Below are 21,392 nucleotides of genomic sequence, written 5' to 3'. Positions count from 1 at the left end.
ACTGCAAATCTCATGCCTTCAAAGCCTGCGTCAAAGATTGTTCAAATACTCTCAGCAACTTGTCAAGTTGCTCAAGCAAGTATAAAGCGAAATGTTTAGAACATACATCAAACAATTGCTATCATTTCATAAACAAAACTTCTCCAGACCTTGTCCCGTATTCAGGACAATTATTCTAAGCGAGGTTGTTTACATGGGATCGGTTGCCATCCTCCGGGACCATAGACGAAGGACTCATGGTTAGTTTGTGTGTTTCGCACCGGACCAGGCAATTGAAACCGGTGATGACATACTATCGACTTGGAATCAATGTAGGTCAGGGTAAAGCTTAAATGTCCTTAAGCCAACACCTACTCGAGGGTGTTTCTTTGTGGCTTGGCTTTTATCGGAACTATAAAGCACAGCTTGCGTGTATAACGCGGCCGGCCGGCCAAGTTTGCACCCATTTCGCGATGAGCAATGGAAAGATGTTTGTCGGATATCAATAACATATATTGGTTTAATATTAGCACACTGTCCACTTCTTTTGTTGCTATTTCTTGAGCAAACAAACAAAAATTTGAAAAAAAAAATGGGCAAATTAATGTTAAGTTTTAGCAGTTCGTTCCAAGCAAGTGTATAATACTAATTGTTTTAGGTTTTAATTTGATAAACGGACGGTGTAAGCATTCGATTCGATGATTAGCGAACCCAGCATTAGTGCTCAGAATTTGTAACGATCAAGCTCCGTCCAACAGCTAATCGTGATTAGCAGTTAGAACGTTCCCATGCTTTGAAATTCACTGTCCGTTTTTTAACACCATGCAATTTAAGCTGTCTGGTCGTAGGAGATCACGTGATCGGTTCCACAGACCGCAATATATGTCTGACTTCCTTTCGTCCTATAAGAGTTCGCTTTGCAACGGTAGTCAGACGAAGTTAATTTGCTAAAAATGGTTTCGTTTCGACGTCAGGAATGTTGAACGAACAAAAAAAACCACTAATTCAATTATTACCAATTTTCTTCCCCGTGTTGATGGTGGGATCGTTGGTTTGTGGTTTGCAAATTAGGTTTCAGCGTTAGGTGTAGTAGTTGTGAATCGGGAAATATGTTTTTCATTTAACTTTGATATATGTTCAATATATGTAGAATATGTTCAACTTGTGTATCAATTTAATGTCATTCTGTTCAATTAAAATCATCTGTTTTTCATAGGTAAATAATGAATGGAGCTCTGCATGTGAATATCTGTCGCAGGCACAGAATAATAGGAAGTGAAGTCGGTCGGGCTGTGATATATGTGAACACAGGTTAACGTGGAATGACAGGCGGCATGGTGCGCAGAACTGACGCAAGTAACACTCCACACGCCGTAGCTTTTCCGCATTTGGTCGCGCGACGGCATCAAGGGAAATGCCAATTGAAAAGGGTCAATTAGTATGGTCGCCTGGATGTACCTTATCGTGATTTTGCTACTTCTCGCACGCTCTGTCTAATAAGAAGGGCGGGCCATTGGGTAACTGGGTTGTTTGTTACGCTATACTAGTGATAATAGTGCGAAGGGAAATTGTTTCCTACTCTGGATGTTCATATAAATGTAACAACGTTATATTTCTTCTTCTCCTTTATCGGCCCAATAACCTGAAGAGTGGTCAGGGCCTGTAATTTCTGGCATTCTTTGACTATATTTACCTGTAGCACGAATAGTTAGTCAGTCTGGAGGATTGATGCGGATGGGATTTTGGACCGGTCCTGCCGTGTGAAGACCGGCGCCGCTACCATCACCGATCTGCCCCCAACGTTATATTTAGAACGTAGATAAACCGAACGAATTCTAGCGATGATAAGATAGTCTAGGCGAGTTGCTATCTTTAGATTTGTTTAAAAAAACCCAATACGAACGATAAAATTCATGTGTTATCAACATTTTGCAAACCTTCTTTTTTGTTTTCAAAAGCTGAATGCGTTGTCTAATCTATTCCAAGCTAAGCATAAATAATGCCGCACGGAATGTTTTAACGTCGCGTTTGTTTTGAATGGATTTTCTGACATTCAGGCTTGAAACAGTAGCTTCTCCGCAGGGTGCTGACATTGTGCTAGGTCCGATTGGATGACTCAAAGCTTAAATTCAATTCCCACCGAGATTTGGCTTACAAACAGCGGTAAAGAAGCCCTCGAAAAAATAAGTGATGATTCATTAGCTTGGGCAGTTTAGTGTTTATTCAGGTGCATGGGTAAGAAAAAGTGGTACACGTTCCCGGGTTAGGCCGATAATGTAATTATCGAAAAGTCGATAAGGTTATGTATCATTTATGCTCGTATGATGATGTTACATAACGTACTTGGACAGTTCGCCAATATGACTAGAGTGGAGCGCACATTTCAATTTACGGTTTATTCCATTTGTGTCTCTGTTCAAAATATTTCATCGCTTGAAGTAAATGGGTTCTTTACTGTAGTTGAAGATCAACTTATATTGGAATAATTTAAGATTAACTCGCATTGCTTTGTGTAATATAATTGTTTGTTAAATAATGATTCCATCTGCAAAATTTGGCGAGAGTCCTAATTAGAAAAAGCATTGTTGTATTCTTTATTAGGCAGGAAAAAGGAAAGCAACAGTAAAGTTATTATTCGACTCCAAAGCTTATCCCAAATAGAGAGCCTCACCAGTTAGGGGGGGATTTGTCTGACCCCCAACAGCAAAAGTGTGTTTGTGTGTTGGCCAACACTGGCTTAAGCTGATTTTGCAACACGAACATATTAGAAGCAAACAAGGCCCCACTCTGTACAGGCTTGTCGGTCACATGTTGCATTTTTTCATGGCTGCATGTCACAGTTAGTGGGCACGTGTTGACTGTGGTACTTACTTGCCTTTGTCGTATGGAGGACAAAATAGTAACAAACTACTCAGACAGTGAGAGTCAATGGGTGTAATAGCCGGACGAAAAAAATATATTTTCTATTGATCGGAACAGTCACGGTAGTTAACATGTGTAAGAGACATGGTTTTGAAGACGTCCGTAGGCTTTGCAACACCAGACACTGGTGTAATTGGATTTTGTACAGGGCAACGATTGAGATGTGCTGCGTGATGTCCCAAAAGCTATATTGAATTAGTAGGAAACGTGTCAAAAATTTGGTGACACTAAAATGACATTTTTAAGAGGCAGCTTTAACGACATCCTCTTAAGTGTAGAAAGTATTAGAGAAATTTTGGTTCTCTGTTCCACGTGGTGAAAATGACACCGGACAATCCATCGTCTTGAAGTGGCGTAGTATTAAACACCTTCAAGTGCATTAACTTAACCCTTGACGACAGAGTGTTTGACATTTTTCTGCTTTCCAGCGTCTAAGACACAATTTATTATGCCAACCATGAAGCGAACTCAACACCGACGGTGTCCCAAGGGGATGCCCTGACACGCTGATGGCAACCGACGATGGATGATTTCAACATCGTGTGCACGCTTTTTACAGCACCTCCTTGCTTACAGTAGAGGAGTATTCGATCATTCCCTGACCTCACATGTTGGTGGGACGTGATCGTTCTGCAACTGAGCTAAATGTTGGTCAGATTTCTTGGTGTTGGCTTTGTTTTTTTATATGATCTCATTGCCCGTTGTCCTAATACGCTTTGCGATGGTCTAATACAATATTTGAAGGTTACCTGGAGCGATACAACGAAAAGATGTTGAGTCACACTCGTTCGGCGGACATTGAAGAAAAGGAAGTGGAAGTCACCAAGAATCAAACAATTGATCGATTTCAACTATGGTTTGGTGGCCGCCATCGCCCTGGGTCGATAGCAATCGTGAATTCATTATGCGTTGTACCGAAGGTGCATAACCTTCGCCTCTCTCATGGCCGGGCGAGCAAATTAGCCGGTAGAAACCTCTGGAAAACCCAGCACGAAACTGTGCGGGAAACTTGCGTTGCGATCAAGCGTACACAACAGTACACGCACCACGTTCGGTGTGTTGTTGGGTGTTTGTACCAATTTCTTTCTTTCGCTATTTCTTTGGCAAAATCGATCGCGAAAAACAAACTGTAACGTTCCCTCTGTTTCGGCCTACTCGTTGTGATGCTGGCTACTTGGCGTTTCTTGCTTTAATGGTGGTGTGTTGCACTGTTGGGTGGTGGTTGAAATAGAAACTTCCCGCCAGGTTTAAACAGTGAAAGAAAACACAACAGAAGGTACGTTGTTTAGAAAGTGTTCGAGCACTTTCGAATAAATCGAACGATTTTTACTTCTACTTGCATACTTCTGATCGCCTAGTGTGTGTGTGTGTGTGTGTGTATTCATTTCAGTTGCATTCAGTCGAATAGAAGCGACTCCACACTGGAAGCACGTACTTCATCAAATGTACGTGTTGTCTGGCGAACTAGCGATCTGCTCAATCGAGCCCTTCAATTGGGAAAAATAATAGTCATTGAAATTATATCTTTTATTGTTCGGTAATAAATCATTAGCAGCATTTCAATATGGACTAAATGATGAAACAGTAGAAGTGGTTTAAAACTAGAGCGAATTCTTCAGTTTGTTGTTCGTTTGTTGTTTAGTTAGCAGAGTTTCATACCACCACGTTATGCATATCTTCATTGAGCTGAAACAAACATTTATGGCAAGGCTTTGCTGTGGATGAATCAACTGCTGCTCCTCCGTCAACGTTCTGATAATGAGCACGAAAATATCTCGTCTTTGTTCTTTGCAGCACTTGCGCGCAGAGTTAAGATAGTTTAGAATCATAGCAGTGGACGGTGCTATCTGTTCAGTGAATAGCTGCTAGAATTATAACGTTGCATTTTGAGTCGCTCTGTAAGCTGCTGCTGAAACACAATCAAAGAAAGGGATTTTTTCATCCAAATCGTACATGATTCATGTTTAATATTCAAATGTAATAATGAAATATAAAATGGGGCGGACCGGTGGTGTATTGGTAGTGACGCCGGTCTTTACACAACAGGACCGGTATACAATCCCATCCGGACCAATCCTCCGTATGCAGGATTGACTAACCGGGTGCGGGTAAATAAGGTGAAAGAGAGCCATAAAAGGCAGGTGTCGGGCAGGTGTACATGCACTAGAGATGAGATAGAGATTGCCACTTTGAGCTCAAACTCAAAGGTAATTTAACTAATTTGTGAGATATTTTAAGTTTTTTTTTTGGAAGCCTTATGAACAATATTTAAGTCCATTAAGATTTCTTGCATCAAAGTCTGTAATTTCAACTCAGTGAACCATAAACAGAATCTAAAAACCTATAGAAATGAGGTGGATATCTCTTGGCCTTTTGCATGGTTTCTACTCACGTGGATTATCCTAAACGATGGGGTAGTAACATTGACATTTAATTGTTTCCAACCGGATAAGGAGCACGTTGCATTGCCACAAGACCAAATTTTTGAAACGCATGTTTTAGTCGTAGGAGAATAAATCACATTTTTCCAGGTCCCTAGTGAAGTGAAGTGTCCCCTGCTTTATGCCGTCTGTTACGAACGCCTGTATGTGCCGGTCGTCTGCTAGTATTGCTGTGCAGTCATCAGCTGTTTAACGGTAGTGTGCGTGAGTTCACCCTCCTCGCCCCGGGTGGAAATGACCTGCCAGCGCACAACACTGGAAGCAAAACACCCCGGCCGTCCATTAAAATTTCCACAGGCTGAGGCACAACAACAACAAAAAACACGCACACATTATTCCGACTTCCAATGGCGTCTGCGCAGTTATCGCAGTCGAGCCGAAATGGTACTACGTTTCGGCTTTTTATCATATCCCTGCAACATGCCAGTCTTCCCGGTTTCAAGGATACGGAAAATATGCGCTTCAGCGGTTTTGTCCCATTTTTTGTTTTGCTGTTCATTGCAACTGGTGGCCACCATTGGGTATGGTGGTGTCCCGTACGTAAAGGACACAGGGGACTACACGTCCGGTTATCGATTTTACAAACCATGTTTCTATATATATATGATCCTGGAGGAGTGGTTTGACACTATCGGGATAATGTAAGCTTCCTTGTGTGCGAGATAGTACTTGTATACGCAAACAGCCCATCCCTGGAATGTCCTTCGTGAGGTCAATAGACATGGCTCGTCGATGACGTCATCGTTTTCCGTGGGTTTCCAATGGCTGAGTGAATTGTTCTTCTCTTTGTTTTACTGTTGATGGCGTGTTGGCGTTGCAGTTCCAGTGCAAAATGTTCTGACTCATCCGCGATTCTGGCGATACACACGGAAAAAGGCTTGCGAGAGATGTGCGCTAGTCATTGCCATTTCTGCAGAAAAGTTGTGCAAGTCGAGTATGGCGACACCTGCCAATCCGTTTGAATAGGAGTCTGTCATCGTTGTAGACAAAGTAAATAGGGGCTCTGGTAGGAAATGAGTCGGTTTGTTGTCCTACTTTCAATTTGGGTTCACATATATGTGCTCTTAGCGTGCGTAATTGGGATGATGATTATCTGTTTCTAATGCCACAGCACAATAGAAAGAAGTTACCATCTTATACAGTGATTGTGTTATAATTCTTTCACTATCTAGATGAGCTAGGTATTATTTATTGCATTTCCTGCGTTGCACTTGACCTTTGAATCGCACTGAAGGGAAGCCCCTCGATTTGGTGAACCAAAACACAACACAGCAATAGAAAACATCATGAATAGCACCGCAATTCTCTATCGCCGTCACCATATTTAGGCGCACGGAAATGCCTAAAAGTCCAGCCTTGCTCTTTATTCATTCATCATTTGCTGCTACTCCGTTGATGGGCGAAGCGCAGTGTTTTGAAGAGCGCAGCGAGCGCGATCGTGCATAAAAGAAAGCGCAATTGATGATTTATTTTTGGCACCGTTATGCAAAACATCGAGTAAAAACAAACATAAACCACGCAAGAAATGCCAATCACGCACCGACGCACCACAGTGTGAGAGAGCGACAGGGCTGGGACAACGTGGGTTTATGTTGGGTCAAGTTTTCGATTTGTTTTTTGGAGTTTTTTTTATTTGCTTAACAGTAGTTCGTGTTCTCTTGCATTCGAAGGTAAACTTAATCAACTTAACCTTCATATTTCTTGCAAATTGTTCGTTTTCCTTTTCGTTTGCTCTGTTACGTAGACAAATTACACGAAAAACAACGCAAAGCTTGCTAAATATTGGTGCACACATTGGTTGGTGAAAGTTTGTATCATTTAATATGAAGTTGACGAATAAAACAGGAGGTGCGAGGTGGGGTACACGAAACCGTTTTTGTTCGGTGAGAAAAAAAGAATTTTAATCGTAGAGATAAAGCGTCATCTTTGGCGTCAAAACGTTGTGTGAAATGTGACATAAATTATCTTGTATTTGTATAGCGATTTTGTAAGGAATCGTTTGCTTTCACGGTGCAAATATGGATATTAAAATTGCGCTGAGAACCGCACCATGCTTTGTGCGCTATTTGCAGGTTGAAGCTGTTCTGAATAAAGTGCGACACCTCAGACAAACGGTAATTATCATAAACGTGCGCACAAAATTAAGTCACCATTTTAGCATTGCTCCGTAAACTGAAGACATGATCGTTGGACTTAAGCACCTTAAAACGGGGAAAGATTTTGCAAACGTCATCGTACCACCCACCTCCATTGCTGGACGTTATCTTGCGGGTGTTACTGATGAGTGATGAGTACACGTTGAATTACATGCTTTACCTTGTGGTACAGTGTAAAGAGTGCGTCACAAGTTCGTGTACGGCACTCGGGTAACATCCAAAAGCAACGCCGTTTGGAACAAAGAAACTCAACCGGGCAAGACGGAATGGAAGTGTTGCTGAGCTGTCGTCTACCCATCGGTCATTTGCTGTCAGTGAAAAGCAAAGCGTGTCCCAATGCGGTGTGTACACGTGAGCAACGGCAGGTTGATAAGAATGGGCTGTTGGAAGAAACGATTTCTTATTTGTACATAACCAACGCAGGGAGCTGAAGATGTTTTGATATCGTATGGTAATTAAATTGTACCATGTTTTAAATGTGTTTAAATTTGTCGATCAAAAGCGAAGAAGTGATAAAGAAATGCAACACACGTTGCTGCACTATGGAAGGTTAAAAACTTCAGTAAACAGAGAATGTCCGATCAAAACATTGAAAACCCGTTGGGCATGAAAATAAGAGTGGTCCAAACCGGTTTCACGCAACTCAATTCCGAATGTAGCTGCATTCCTTTGGTCCCGGCCAATCCGTGAAAAAAAAAACGAATTGATCGGAATGCGCTGTTTGTTGTGAGGAATTCTAACGCACCGCTACTAATTCTTTGCAACTACGCGGTTACTGATTACTGTCTTCTAAGCGATGGAAGATGCGTCGCATGATTTCCGTTTCGCATTTGAAATCACGCATAGTAAGAAGGTGGTCATTGGCATTTCGATTGCAATCGTGTGATGTGCCGTAACTACAACAGCCTGATGAGTCAGCTTTCTCAACAGTGAAGCATGACGATGCTGTGCTGTTGTTGTAGTATTGCACTGATAAGAGTCTATGCCGGTGGCTGACGGTGGTTTTTATTACCGTCGTATAGCATTCCACTGATGAAGCATTTTTCTTCCTCGAATCTGATGTAGTGTTTACTGCGTATACTACAATTCCAGTCATTTGATAATCGATTGCTGTTAGTGATTAAAAAAAAGTTGTTCCATGTTATGTAAAACAAAAGATCATTTCAACGTGTAGAATGAAGCTCTTAAAAGTGTCCTCAATATATCATCAATTTGGATGGCAGGAATTTAATGAATTTGCTCACCGTAGAATTCAAAATATTCTTCAATCATAAATTATTACAGCGAGCATCAAAACGAGCTCCATAAGTTGAACACATTCACTGTACACAGTAATGCACCTTTATCGTGCCATATCACGATAGAAGTCATGTGTACCAGCCCAATGTCAGCTTCTTGGAGGCATTCGATCACGTGAGGCAATTTGCATGCACAATGCTTCAGTGTCCCGCAACTCGTCCGTACGCCCAAAGGCCTCGAAATCCAAAGGTCAACCGTCAGTGCTAGAGTTTGGTGAGGCTCTGGTTGGCTTTTTGAATAATACAAGAACTTGCCCAGTGGAACTTTTCAATGCCATAACGTGGTTCGTGTGTCGTCCTGGCTGGGTGGAAAGTTTGTTTCTTGCGTATACCAGAACACTGCCGGGGTGCTTTGGAAGGTGAAAAAGAAGTTGGTTTATTAGCGTATCTAATTTTCTGATGCACGCACTGGGAGTCGAGCGGTCGCGGCTGGACCATAAACTAGTTGCGCATGCACAGTGCTACGTTGTGGACTTTTGATCGTTGTGTATGGTTTACGTTTTTCAATGATTATAGTTGACCTTCAGCTTTTTATCACTAGCTCTCCTTGTCCGGTGACCGTTGTGAGAGTGGGCGATATTGGTTTCGGTTGTAAAAAAATAAATGCTTAAAGCAGAGGTGTTTCGGGAACGGTGATAAGAAGATGCAGGTGTGTGGTTTAGTTGTACAGGGTGAGTGTGTTCAAATTAGAAGATAATGATTTATGAAACAACTCAGTCGCGCGCGTAGGTGTTTTAACACCTGTTGAAGATAGTCAAAGAATGATACGCAGTAAGTGTGATTAAAAAAAACCATACAATTATATTTGAAAATGCTCAAAGTTTCAGAGACATCTATTTGTTAAACCAGGACAAAGCATGAAATTACAGTTCCGGGGAGTTGAGAGTATTATTTTGCTGATTTTTTCCAAAGACTTGAGTCCACCGAAAAATTCCCATCGAAAAGATTTGAATTTAGTCATCCTTGTACTATTTTTTGGGGGGAAGCTGTGATTTATATGCTGACCGACTTTAAACCGGAGCGAATCGTCGACCGAAACGACAATAGCTACAAATTTTAGGTTGAAATTTAATGTTGTTTTTCTCATTTTCTGTGATATTATTGTCCTCGACCCAGTTTATCCCTAGTAGAAGCGAATCACAATTGCTGGACCCACAGTTAAGCGGAACAGGAGCAGCTAGTCGTGAACTATGCGTGCCCTCCGTTTAATATTCTTCCATGAACGTGACCACGGCGGTGTGTGCTGAGGTGGGTTCTGAACCACTAGCCATCCCGCTGGATAGGTGCCAGCAGCCAGGAAGAGTGCAAAACTAGATCAAGGATCGGTTCGGTCGTTCCCGGGTAATTTAATTTTCAAGTATGGAAAATTATTTCACTTGCAACGCCATGACTCTGAGTGGAGTGACTTTTCCAGCGTGGTGTTTCCTCTGTGGCGCCCAGAACGCGAGCAACGTTCGCTGCCCATACGGATACGCGTTTACATTTTATGTAAATTGAGCATTAACCTAGTTTATGGTGTGATTTGCTTAACAAAAAAAAAATGCTTTCATCGTTAGAACTGACTCCATAGTCCACTGTCACCCGGACGGAGGCGTCTCTTGATGGTGCATAGTGCATATTTTCGTATGTATGGAAGGCACGCACATGCAAATCGCCACTGTCACGGTGCACTTCGTGGTGGGCTTTCCACATGCAATCGGGTCGCACTGTTGTCCGCCCTCCGTCGTATGGGCGCATGCCGCCCGGAAGGCGACAGGGCTTATGCAGGCAAGGGTTTTAAATCACTAAACATAGCGCACTATTGGACATTGACGGGCACTTTTAACGGTTTGCAGTAACGACCGAATAATGAATAATAATTCACATCGTTCATCTTCGGTGAGGTTGTGGTGGGTTCCACATCTTTAGAAACAAACTAAAGCACTACAATATTCCAATGTGGATTATGTTCGAAGCGAATCGTCCTTAATGCGGTGCAACAGGCTCTTACTTTTGTAGCTTCTTTTAAAAAGTCATAATTTTTATTTCTCGACAGAATTACTTCGCTTCCATGCATGTTTTGTTGTGGTACACGGTGGCAATGGCAGCAGCAGCATTTAACCATCCTTCCAGTTGTCCCTGAAGGTCGTATCGGTGAACCACCGAAGTTCTTCCAAAGTAATCTCCCAGCGGGGATTGGCTCAGCATGAATGTTTTCAATAATTTATGACGGAAACACTTAATGGGAAAGAAAGGGATCATCATAATATGAAAGCGTAGGAATGCTTCATGTTACCTTCGTTAGCGATTCCAAGATTCCGTTGTCGTCATGTCTGGAAGGGATTACTGCATACAGAAGCTTGTTCATAAGATGCTAATACGTTCTTCTTCAAAAGGAATGGACGATTCTTGGAAAAGGGGTCCCTTGTGATGCGTATTCCAAAATATTTGCTTCTGATAATAGCAACCCGAAGAGAGCATCTTAGAAATTCTCATTTTTGAAGAGTTTATAGTTTTATTTATAGAACATTTGTGGGATACCTTTTTCGAATACTTATGGGACATAATCAAGGTGTGTAAAAGCACACCGAAAAGACAAAGAAAGAAATCCGAATGAATGTACCTTACCTAAGTCAGTCTACGAATTCAATTCGATTAAGTGAGCAACCAGAAGCAAACTTCAACAACGTCTTTGAAAAGGCGACGCTAATGTAACGCTACTCCTACCTGATTTAAGATGCATCAACTGATCTGGAACGGAGCTACGGCTCTTTGGAAATAGCTGAAATTGCTCTGCATCGTTATGCTCCAAATCTTGCACCTTAATACTCGATCTTTGCAGGGTTTTCTTGAAGCGTAGAATGAATGCAATTTTAATCATGTACACATCAAATCGAGTACGAATTTTTCGGATTGTACTTTTACTTAAAATTTCGTTCGAGATAAAATATCTTCCTTTTTTATCTCCAATCATCTAATCGTTTTCCTCGTGATATGATGATCTTTCAACCTCCAGTGATTAGTTGTCGGTTCGCATTACGCACTGCGGCATCAAGGTTGTCTAGGTAGTTGATTCGCGAACGTGACGGAATCGTATCTCTTGTTCGAGTTCGTATCGAGTAAAAACAGCTCCGGGGAGAGCAAGGTGAGCCCGCTGGAAAAGGTCTTGCTACTAGTGCGTGCTACAACAGCAGCATTGCGCAATAGTAAAGGTATACAACCTTCCATAAATTAGCAAACGGTGGAAGTTGCAGTTTTCACTCATAGGCCATGTTAGCAGTATGCAGGAAACGTTTAGCGTACATCTTGCCATCGTCATTGTCTCGATGCAAATCGAGAAGAATCTGTCGTTCAAGGTCACCAAATCGGAATGGAAATGGTGTTCTATTAACTCTGCAATATTTGCATCTAGTATCGTTTTACTGTATTTCAGTAACATGAAATGGATGCGAACATAGTCTTGTGTTCAGTTGACACTCTTTGGAGGGACAGGCTGTAATAATACTTGTGTGTGACCTTACATGGAGCTTGCGTGGTATGGTTCGGTCGTGTACGCAACCGGTCAGCTTCGGCATGAGTAAGGCTCTCGTCAAGCTAATCTGCTACACCCCACTGAATGGGGTAAACACAAAGTTATGCCAGTGAAATAAAAAATAAAATAAAACCGGTGTGAACTTATCGCAGGTTAAGCAAAGCCACACGGTATCGATGACTTAACGCTTTGCGGAACGCGTAATAGCGTCATGCTCGTCGTACGATCGTTCCACGGTGCGAGGTTTGTTGTGAGTTGTCAATGAGAAAGTCACACAGGGGAGAAGAATTTTGTAACCATCTCCGTGTTGCAATATCTGATTTTGAAAAAGCCTTAAAAATATAAGTTATTCTAATGAAAGATTACGCTTGGGTCGGAACGCCTAAAAGTATGTACATTTTATATTAGGCTCTCTTTTAGGAGCCAACAGATGGATTATTGTTTGCGGTTCGGAAGTCGTAAAATTTATCTAAATTGTTTAAATAGTAATAATATTAAAAAGTCATTGTGTTCTGTCGCGCGTGCTGGCAAACGATAAGATTCCGTTCCTAGTATGTCTTCCATTTGACTTTGAAGAGTGATGCTACGCGCTCCGTGTGTAATTCCTAACCAATGATTATCATTTACGCATGTGCGAATCGTAAAGCACAAATAGCTGTAATAAAACGACACACCTGGCGTCATGAGGCGTAATCAAAGTGCATTTGTTTATCGTTTTCTGCCCCTATAAAGCGGCTATCATTCGTGAACAAAACACGACAATGCACGGCGGAAAATGAATCTGGCTTGAAATGAAGCTTCGTTTTGTCAGCGTCTGTAACACGTGCCCAATCAAACCGGCTGCAGCGTTTCAAAGCTACACAAACTGGTTCCTTTCGATACTTTGTTTTCGCCGCCGTGTAACGTACCTGTGTACTTTAAGATGATGTGTTTACAGCCGTTGAGTGATGTGCTCTTCTGTAGCACGATGGAAAACGATGAACACCCAAAATAGTTGCTACTGATTCGAATAATAAATGCACTGAGCGCGAGAGGAGTGTTCAACTCGGTCTCGAATTACTCAATGTAACCTTTCATTGTGCCACGAGTCACAAAAAGTAACGCATCATTTTACATCTGGCAAAACGTCGTCTCCTTTTGGGAGGAGCGTCCAGTTGAAAATGAAAAGAAGGGTCAGCGCCAACCGTACAGGCGAGTCACAACAGACTGGTGTATTTTTACCACCTCACCCAAACAATCAACGCTACGAGGGGGTTTTTTTTTCGACAGGTTAAAAATAATCTTCAAGAAGCACGCGAGTATGTGCGAATGTGAGGATCGGATGTGTGGTGTACGATCAGAACAATGGAAAACATGCACATCTTAACGAGGATCGGAATAAAATTTAATACAGTTATTACTTTGATCTTTTTTCCTGATAAGTGGTGCGTTGGAGTTGAGAATAAATCTTACTGAGGTCAAATGTATATAGAACTTTGAAAATGAGTAAATCTTGTCACAGTTCACCGACAGAGATTCTATTGGAAGTTGGATTACTTATAAGTAATAATTGTATAGCGAGCTACCCGCATAATATGCATCACTGCACGTCTCTCACCATCGTTTTCTGTCGGTCTCATGATCTAATAAACATGTTCCTGCAGACAAGGAAGAGATTGCATTGTAAAGCAACATCCGACATTTGTCCTGTCCCAGAGGGTGTGAGAACTCCCGAACGCATTTGATTCGGTAAAGTCTTGACCAATTGACTTTCACGACGTTGACGTTGATTCAATTAGGCGGCATGATCCGATCTCTGCTGTGAGCTTCTCATGGCCACGGGAATTTGCCCTCATTTTTTCCATATACCCGCATCACTCGAATCGCGGTTTGCTGAGAACCTTTCCGATTATGTCAGTCTCGTCGATGCAACTCTGGTGCAAGTGGGAACTGTAGCTGAGTAAAGGTGCAGGTATTTGAGCATCTCATTGATAGTATTCCAAACATTTGACAATCCCAATATAATTCTCCGCTTTGAGGTTAACTAGAATTCGTTCTAGAACGGCATTTCGAACCATTTCTGGATGTGTTTTTTAGTGGAATTTTGAACAACTCGGAACTCGGCTCCAGCCACTCCGCGTTACTACGGAGCGTTAATTGAGTTTGATGCTAATCATCCAGGCGGGTCGGTTGCTATACACTGACCGTAACTCTAAGGCCGGCGGGTCGTGTTTGTATGATGGGTGGTGGGTAAAGTATCGCTGAAAATCATGACATGAGTCATCAGTTTCCTCGTGGCCGGTCGGGGATGTGATTGAATTATGAATTGTGCGAAGCGGTAGATACAGTTTATTAGGTACTGCGCGGTTGCGAGAGGCAAGAACCTGAACCTGTTATAGGAAGTTTCCATTCCTTCGGACACGCGATGCATACCGCTACTAAGTTGGCAAGCAACTTATAGCACTATTGGGGGATTAGATTGTAGATTGAGCAACAGGACAAAGATATAAAAGCAATTGGCATTTCGTTGTGTTCATTCGCTATTTATTACATTGGACAAACATTGAACTTGTCGCAATGTAGTTGAGTATTGCTACTTATTAGATGTGAGCTGAACAGACCATTACTAGCATAATAGTCATCAATATTAGCAATAAAGTTTATGCGAAACAGTAAATATTGCAAAACTGCATTCTTACGTAATGATTTGCGTAATAAACCTCCTAACAACCTTCTGCCGTATGCGATCGAAATCTGGCAATTGCCATGGCCGGTGACGCGGTTCCATTCCGTGTTGATTATTTTTGGCAATATTCGTAACAACATTGGCAAAAAGGGCATACGAAGACTGGCTGAGAGGTGTTTTGTCGACGTGCAGCAGAAAAATGTCCGCCTGATTTTAGCAAACCGCGCCACGTCCTTGCAGCAGAAAGGGAAACAAATGTCTTACCTGGCGCTGTGTGTGAAGTGTTCTCAACCATGTCTAGTGTCTGGGTACAGGCGGATGACACGAAGTGCAACGAGTTGAAGGCAACCGAAAGGAAGGAAAAAAGCATCATTAAAACGCGTTTCGGTTTGTTTGAGCTGAGCTTGAACTTGATCGTTTATCTTGCGAAACGTCATCGAATGTGCTCACTATGCGCGGAATATGTACCACACAACAAATTTCAGTTACAACTTTAGTCGTATATTTCACAACTGCATGTTCCTTTGTATGATGTTATTTATAAACGAAAACTTATTTTTTATTTTATTTCATTCTCTACAGACTCAGTCTCAAGCGGTTGGTGGAGATGAAGGCGGCAATCAGTGTGTGTGGTATGGTATCTGCAATGTCGATTCACTTAATCGCGCCCAGTACTGTCCGTACAACGGGACGGCCAAACCGATCGACACGAAGGCAAGAGATCTGATCAAGATGTGGTGTAAACATCTGCTAGTCGAAGATGCCACGGGCAACATAAACACGTGCTGTGATGCGGCACAGGTAAGTATCTAGAACATGGTTTCACGATCAGGAACGCGCTTAAAGGTCTTACACACGCCAAATATAGTTTGGTACAGTGAATCTCCCTATTTCCATAACTCGTCCAATGTAATGGGAACCATAGAAAAAGCTGTTTAACTGTCACAAACTTAGCGCAGATTCTACGTCGTACTTCTCTCTCTCTCTCTCTCTCTGTGTGGAAACAGCTTTGTGATCTCATCCGCTAGCTGTGAAGTTGGAGGTAGCGTAGCAGCTGGCACGGTACGCTAGTGGCCGGTTGACCTTGACAGTGACGAAACGAGTAGCATCACCTTCCACAGTTAGAATTGCGTATTTCCGCATCTCCCACCTACCCGAGCGTGTCGATTTTCGTTGATGCGTAGCATAATGTTGGTCGCTTGCGCCTCTGTCTGTCGCTCGACGACATTGGCTCATTAGTAAACGAAATTCTACGCATTCCTCAGCCTTTTGACTCCACTCGGATGTCTTTACGGTTGTTTAAGCTCGTCGGGTCTATGGGAATTGAGCACATTCAAGATCCTAAGCACGTTGCAAATTATTTTAGTGATGCGTATGATGTGGCGATCGTATCGGCTAGTGCGCACCATTGTTTCAGTGAGCGAGAAGTGCATCGTACTATCTAAAAGTAGCGCAACTCGTGTAACGAGTTTGAAAATCTTGAAGCAATCGACCTAGGGCGACACCATGGGTAAAGATATAGGCGTTCTACTTGTTTCCGTTGGTATTAGGTTTAAAGGCCAACCGGGGACGATGCACCCATCGGACACGATAGCAAAACAGAGAACATAATATTTGCAGGTTTTAGTGTGGAGGAGGGCACCGACACGCGTCAAGGTTGTGGCGTTGCCAGTTGCCTAAAGCACATCCTAGCATAGCTCCTAGCATAGCGGTTGACCCAGAGAGTTACCGCAGAACCGGTCTGCAGTAGATAATGGTAGTAGCTCATCGGTGTATTTTGCATTTTGTGCGAATGGAGGTCATAGCTTGATGCGCAGGAAGTGTCAAGAAATATATTGTGATATCGATCGTACTAGAATCTCCGGGGCGAATGTCGGTCAGAGTTTGGGGGATTCTGTATACGTTTGTCGATGTAAAATAAATGTTAACATTTGTACTTACGCGCCTATCAACCGGCGGCGCGTTTTTGTTTAGAAGGGTGTGTGCTTGGTCGGGTCTTTCCTTTTGGAAGCTCTTTCCCTAGCGCTTGGTTTTCGGGAATAAACTATTTTTACCGACATCCATTACGCAGCTAGCGTGCGCCGTGTCTATCTTATATTGCGCTGACGCACTGATGGATGGACGCTCTTCAATTATATTTCTTTTCCCCATCGAATCAGTTTACTGGAAGTGTAAAACCATCGATTGATGATTTAACGCACACATTGCCTGGTGCGCAAATGTACACAAAATGAACTATATTGTTATTATTTTACCGTCAGTACTGCTTCTGGAAGTTTCCGGGGTCTGTTTCGAATGGGAAACTGTTTTTTTTTGTTGCCAGTGAAAAATGGCCGTTTTGAAAGTCAGTATGTCCTTGATAGACGTCAAGCGCTCAAAAGTCGATTATCTATCTTGAAAAATCAGTTTGTGTCCTCGAAATTAATTTAATTCTCTTATTTATTATTTTTTCTCTCTCTAATTATTAGTCCATTATTTGGATTCGACGTAAAATTTGTGCTATAAAATTAACTAGACATAATATCTTAACTAGATTGATGATTATTCTCTTTCTTTGTTTTCCGTAGATGCAAGTGCTAAACAAAAATGTGGCACTAGCGGCCAATTTTCTTGCTCGTTGCCCATCCTGCATGGCCAATCTGGTGCGACACATGTGTGATTTCACCTGCAGTCCACAGCAGTCCAGCTTCATGAAGGTGGTATCGACGGAGGAGGTCGAACCCAAGGAAGAGAATGAAAAGTCCGACCAACCGGGCACCACGGTGGCTCCCACACCCAAAGAGTATATCACCAAAATCGATATCCACATTACGCAGGAGTACCTGAACGGTACGTTCCAATCGTGCAACCAGGTTTCGGTTCCATCGACCGGGCAGCTCGCGCTAGATCTGATGTGCGGTGACTGGGGTGCATCCCGATGCAGTGCCAAGAAGTGGTTCCACTACATGGGCGACTCCGAGAACAATCTGTACGTTCCGTTCCAAATCGATTACGTTGCGCACAGTTCGCCCAATGAAACCATCGACGGCTATATACCGTGGAATCCTCGCATCGTTCCATGCAATGAAAAGCTGGATGTAAGTCATTCACGCTCACGCATGTAATTCGTCTCGATTTGCTAATAATTTAATCTTTTTTCTTCTTCCAGGCAAACACACCGGCATGCTCGTGTGTCGATTGTGAAGCATCCTGTCCAAAGCCACCGCCGCCTCCCAGTCCACCCCAACCTTTCGTTATTTATGGTATGGATGGATACGCGGTCGTCATGTTCGTGGTGTTTGTCGTGTGTAGCGGCCTATTTTTGATTGGTGCCTGTTTTTGTCATTCGAGCACCGGTACCGGCGGTGGAGGCAGCAGTGGAGCAAGTGAGTTTTCTGTCAATGGATTTCTATATTCATTTTTCTATAACACTAGTTTAATTTTTTTAAAAGAAAATGTAACTGGAAAACTGATCACCGAATGTGGAACTGGGCACCGAGTGTTTTTGTGATATTTTCTTCTGGCTGAGCAGATCACTTTCTATGCAAGCTTCTTGTCAGGATATTTTTTTTGTATTGACGGAATTGATCATCTGTTGAATGCAGTGCAAGTGAAATAATATGGTCTTGTTCTGTTTTGTAAACTACATTATGCACTGAAATACTGTTTTTTTAAAGTTACATACGATTTGCATATTTGCGCATTTTCATTTAGAGATTCTGGCATGATTTGCTTGTTCTAGTAGGGTTAGGCGATATATATTTTGATTGCTTATAAACTGAATACCATAAGTTACCAGAATGGCTAGTAGAGATGCTTGTATGAATTATGCAATTCAGTACAAATCAAGGTACAGGATACAGTTACACTCATATGTATGTGAATTGATTATCAACGTATTTGTTCAGTAATTTTAAAGAAACGACCCAAAGGTTTGTACGTTTACATTATTGCATTGCAAAACAGATGCAAGGATGAAAGGATGGTAACGGTTAGAAATGAATCGAAAGGGATATTCCTTCAACCGCCTACGTGTCCTGTGCTGAAATTTTCGATGGTTGAATTTGATAGTCTGCCTGTGAATTCACTTACATATGGTAACATTTTGCAACGGCATCACACATATATTTACGCTCCCACTGCTCAATATTTAAATTGATTTAACAAGGAGTTCAAGAGCGACGGTTAAACCAAATCTGTCTACCATCGTATGTTTAACACTTATGAATGAAACATTCGCGAAGTGGAATCGTACGGAAACACTGTACGATTGTTCTTACTCTTTTGTGGCAACGAAACCAATGTTCTGTTTTTTGGCTTCACAACGAGCAAGGGATTGATTATTATCATCTTCGGGAGGTGACATTGGTTGACCTCGATCGATTGTGTCGCATGACTGATTACGCGGATGAGACTCAAATTTGTCTCGTTTAATTCCGCTGGTATGAAACGTTTTTGTGTGATACGCTTGGTTTGGATCGATTAAAAGGGGATAGGAGCGTTTAATCAAGAATATTCTAGCAATAGTATGTTCTAGAGAAGGAAACGAATTACCAAGGTATATGCTTATTCCCTACGATTAGTTCAAATAATAAAAACGAATATGTTATAGTGGCTGTTTCCTCATTCACCATTACCACCTTTAACGAATGAGTATCGTTTAGCAGGTTGCGTGTCTACTATTCAAATAGCAGTAATTTGGTTCTATTGCGACAAAAAGGATGCGCCAGTGAATATTTTTCCCCCTATCCTTTCTTCCATTTAATTTTTTTTACAATTGCTAACACCGGCAAACAACACCTAAAACATTGCAAAGAAAATAGCCGCAGACGAATAAAATGTGGATAACGATTAGTTTGAATCACCCAGTTTTCGCTCTAGTGCCGGCATCAAAACGGAATTAAGTTTTGTTTCCTCACAATTGCCAGACAAACTTGGCGAACAAACGGGCGGATAATTATGAGGGTTATTTTTATCACTATTTTGATCGAGTTTTCGGTTGCGTTTGCCTCCATGAAAGGAGTGGAAGAACGATTCTTGCATGGAATTATCCGCGGCTCATTAACGTTGATCTAATGAAGTCGTGGATATTGTATCTAAATGGAGCTCATTTAAAGCATGGTGATAAAGGCAGATGAAGAAAAAAGGACACCTTACAGTGTGTATGTGTGTGTGTCTAGCATTTCCTTAACAATTTAGGAAGTTTGAATATTTTATACCGGTTCGAGAGAAGGTTCTAACACTATTTTAAATTGTAACTAACAGGCATAAGATGTATCGATCATTGTTCAGGTTTCGGTTTCGGATTAAACCCATTTTCTTCTGGTTTTCCACGTACGAGCCATAAAACAAAGACTGGAGATTGGATAACAAAAGAAAAGAATTAACAAGCTGACTGATCGCACCGTGTTTTCGTTTTCTTTTTTCTTCCTTTTTCCTTCGGTTATGCTATAACATAAACAAAACACATGTAACGCGGAATGGCAATCAACAAAACCAATACTCAAATATCAAACTCATCATCTCTTCATCAACGTATCGGATTATCATGCTAAAATTTTTCATTTTATATGAACCCTTGGAACAACGCAATACTCCTCTGCCACGTACTGAACTGAACCGAACAAACAACAACAACACACATACAAACAAACACTGCTGCTGGTGGGGTTCGCATACTACCCTTAGAACTGTTGGTAAATAGTGGTGACGCGCAGCCATCGGACCTGCGGTCCTCGGTGGGCCGTAGGTTGGCCGGTGGTCTCTCTTCTAACAGTGGCGATCTGGGCACGGACCGGGAAGACTCACCCCTACAGTCGAAGCGATCGAGTAGGTTTTCGTTCTGGTTTGTTGGAATCAATTTTCGTTGCCATTGTTTTATCATTTAACCGTGTTTTCATCCATCCTCATCTCACACATGTGTGCACCCCTTTAAAAAAATACTTGTTTATCTAATGCTTCAATAATGTTGAATGTTTTAAATTGGAACATGAACCATATTTCATAATCACCATAATATCATCATCTTGAAACACACCGAACACCTCATGCTCATTATGCGAGACTATTCATTCAGTCCTTTTAAAACTTTTACCATATAACAGAGGGGTCGGCAAAGCTAAGGAATATGCTTTATGTGTTATTTTTTCGTTACGGCATTATCTTTGAAATTTCGTAGACAACCTTTAATCTTCTCAACCATTGTTAGTCAATCACGCTTACACAAACTGTTTCACTTTCTGTGATTTTAATAAATTGTAAAAGCTGCAACGCGACATTATGTGTGTATGTTCTTTATACATCAGCTCTCAATTTAGGAAAAAAATATTGCAACATAAGTTCAAAAACACATAGCGAAACATACATTTGTCCTGTTGATGCTGTTTGTCTATTTCTCTGCACCTTTACCATCTTCTAACTGTAATTCAACGTGTCACTATG

At 41.8% G+C, this 21,392-nt stretch overlaps 1 protein-coding gene across 8 annotated transcripts in view; it reads left to right on the top strand.

The window, feature by feature from the left end:
* The window catches only part of LOC128305351 (NPC intracellular cholesterol transporter 1), a 35,349-nt gene that overhangs the window by 3,115 nt on the left and 10,842 nt on the right, over positions 1 to 21,392 (top strand). For 7 of the 8 annotated variants that reach the window (XR_008287458.1, XM_053042744.1, XM_053042747.1 and 4 more), the window contains exons 3-6: positions 15,555 to 15,773; positions 17,540 to 18,049; positions 18,121 to 18,337; positions 20,640 to 20,780. Coding sequence is in view for 7 of the 8 variants with exons in the window: in XM_053042744.1 (XP_052898704.1) it covers positions 15,555 to 15,773; positions 17,540 to 18,049; positions 18,121 to 18,337; positions 20,640 to 20,780 (1,087 nt within the window). In the remaining variant the exon portion in view is untranslated. The remainder of the gene's footprint in view (positions 1 to 15,554; positions 15,774 to 17,539; positions 18,050 to 18,120; positions 18,338 to 20,639; positions 20,781 to 21,392) is intronic. The other variant, XM_053042745.1, reaches the window with a different exon arrangement.

Source organism: Anopheles moucheti, chromosome 3 (assembly GCF_943734755.1).
Source record: "Anopheles moucheti chromosome 3, idAnoMoucSN_F20_07, whole genome shotgun sequence".
Taxonomy (NCBI): Eukaryota; Metazoa; Arthropoda; class Insecta; order Diptera; family Culicidae; genus Anopheles; species Anopheles moucheti.
The sequence above is the reverse complement of the archived record's forward strand: the minus strand, read 5'-3'. Positions and strand labels throughout refer to the sequence as shown.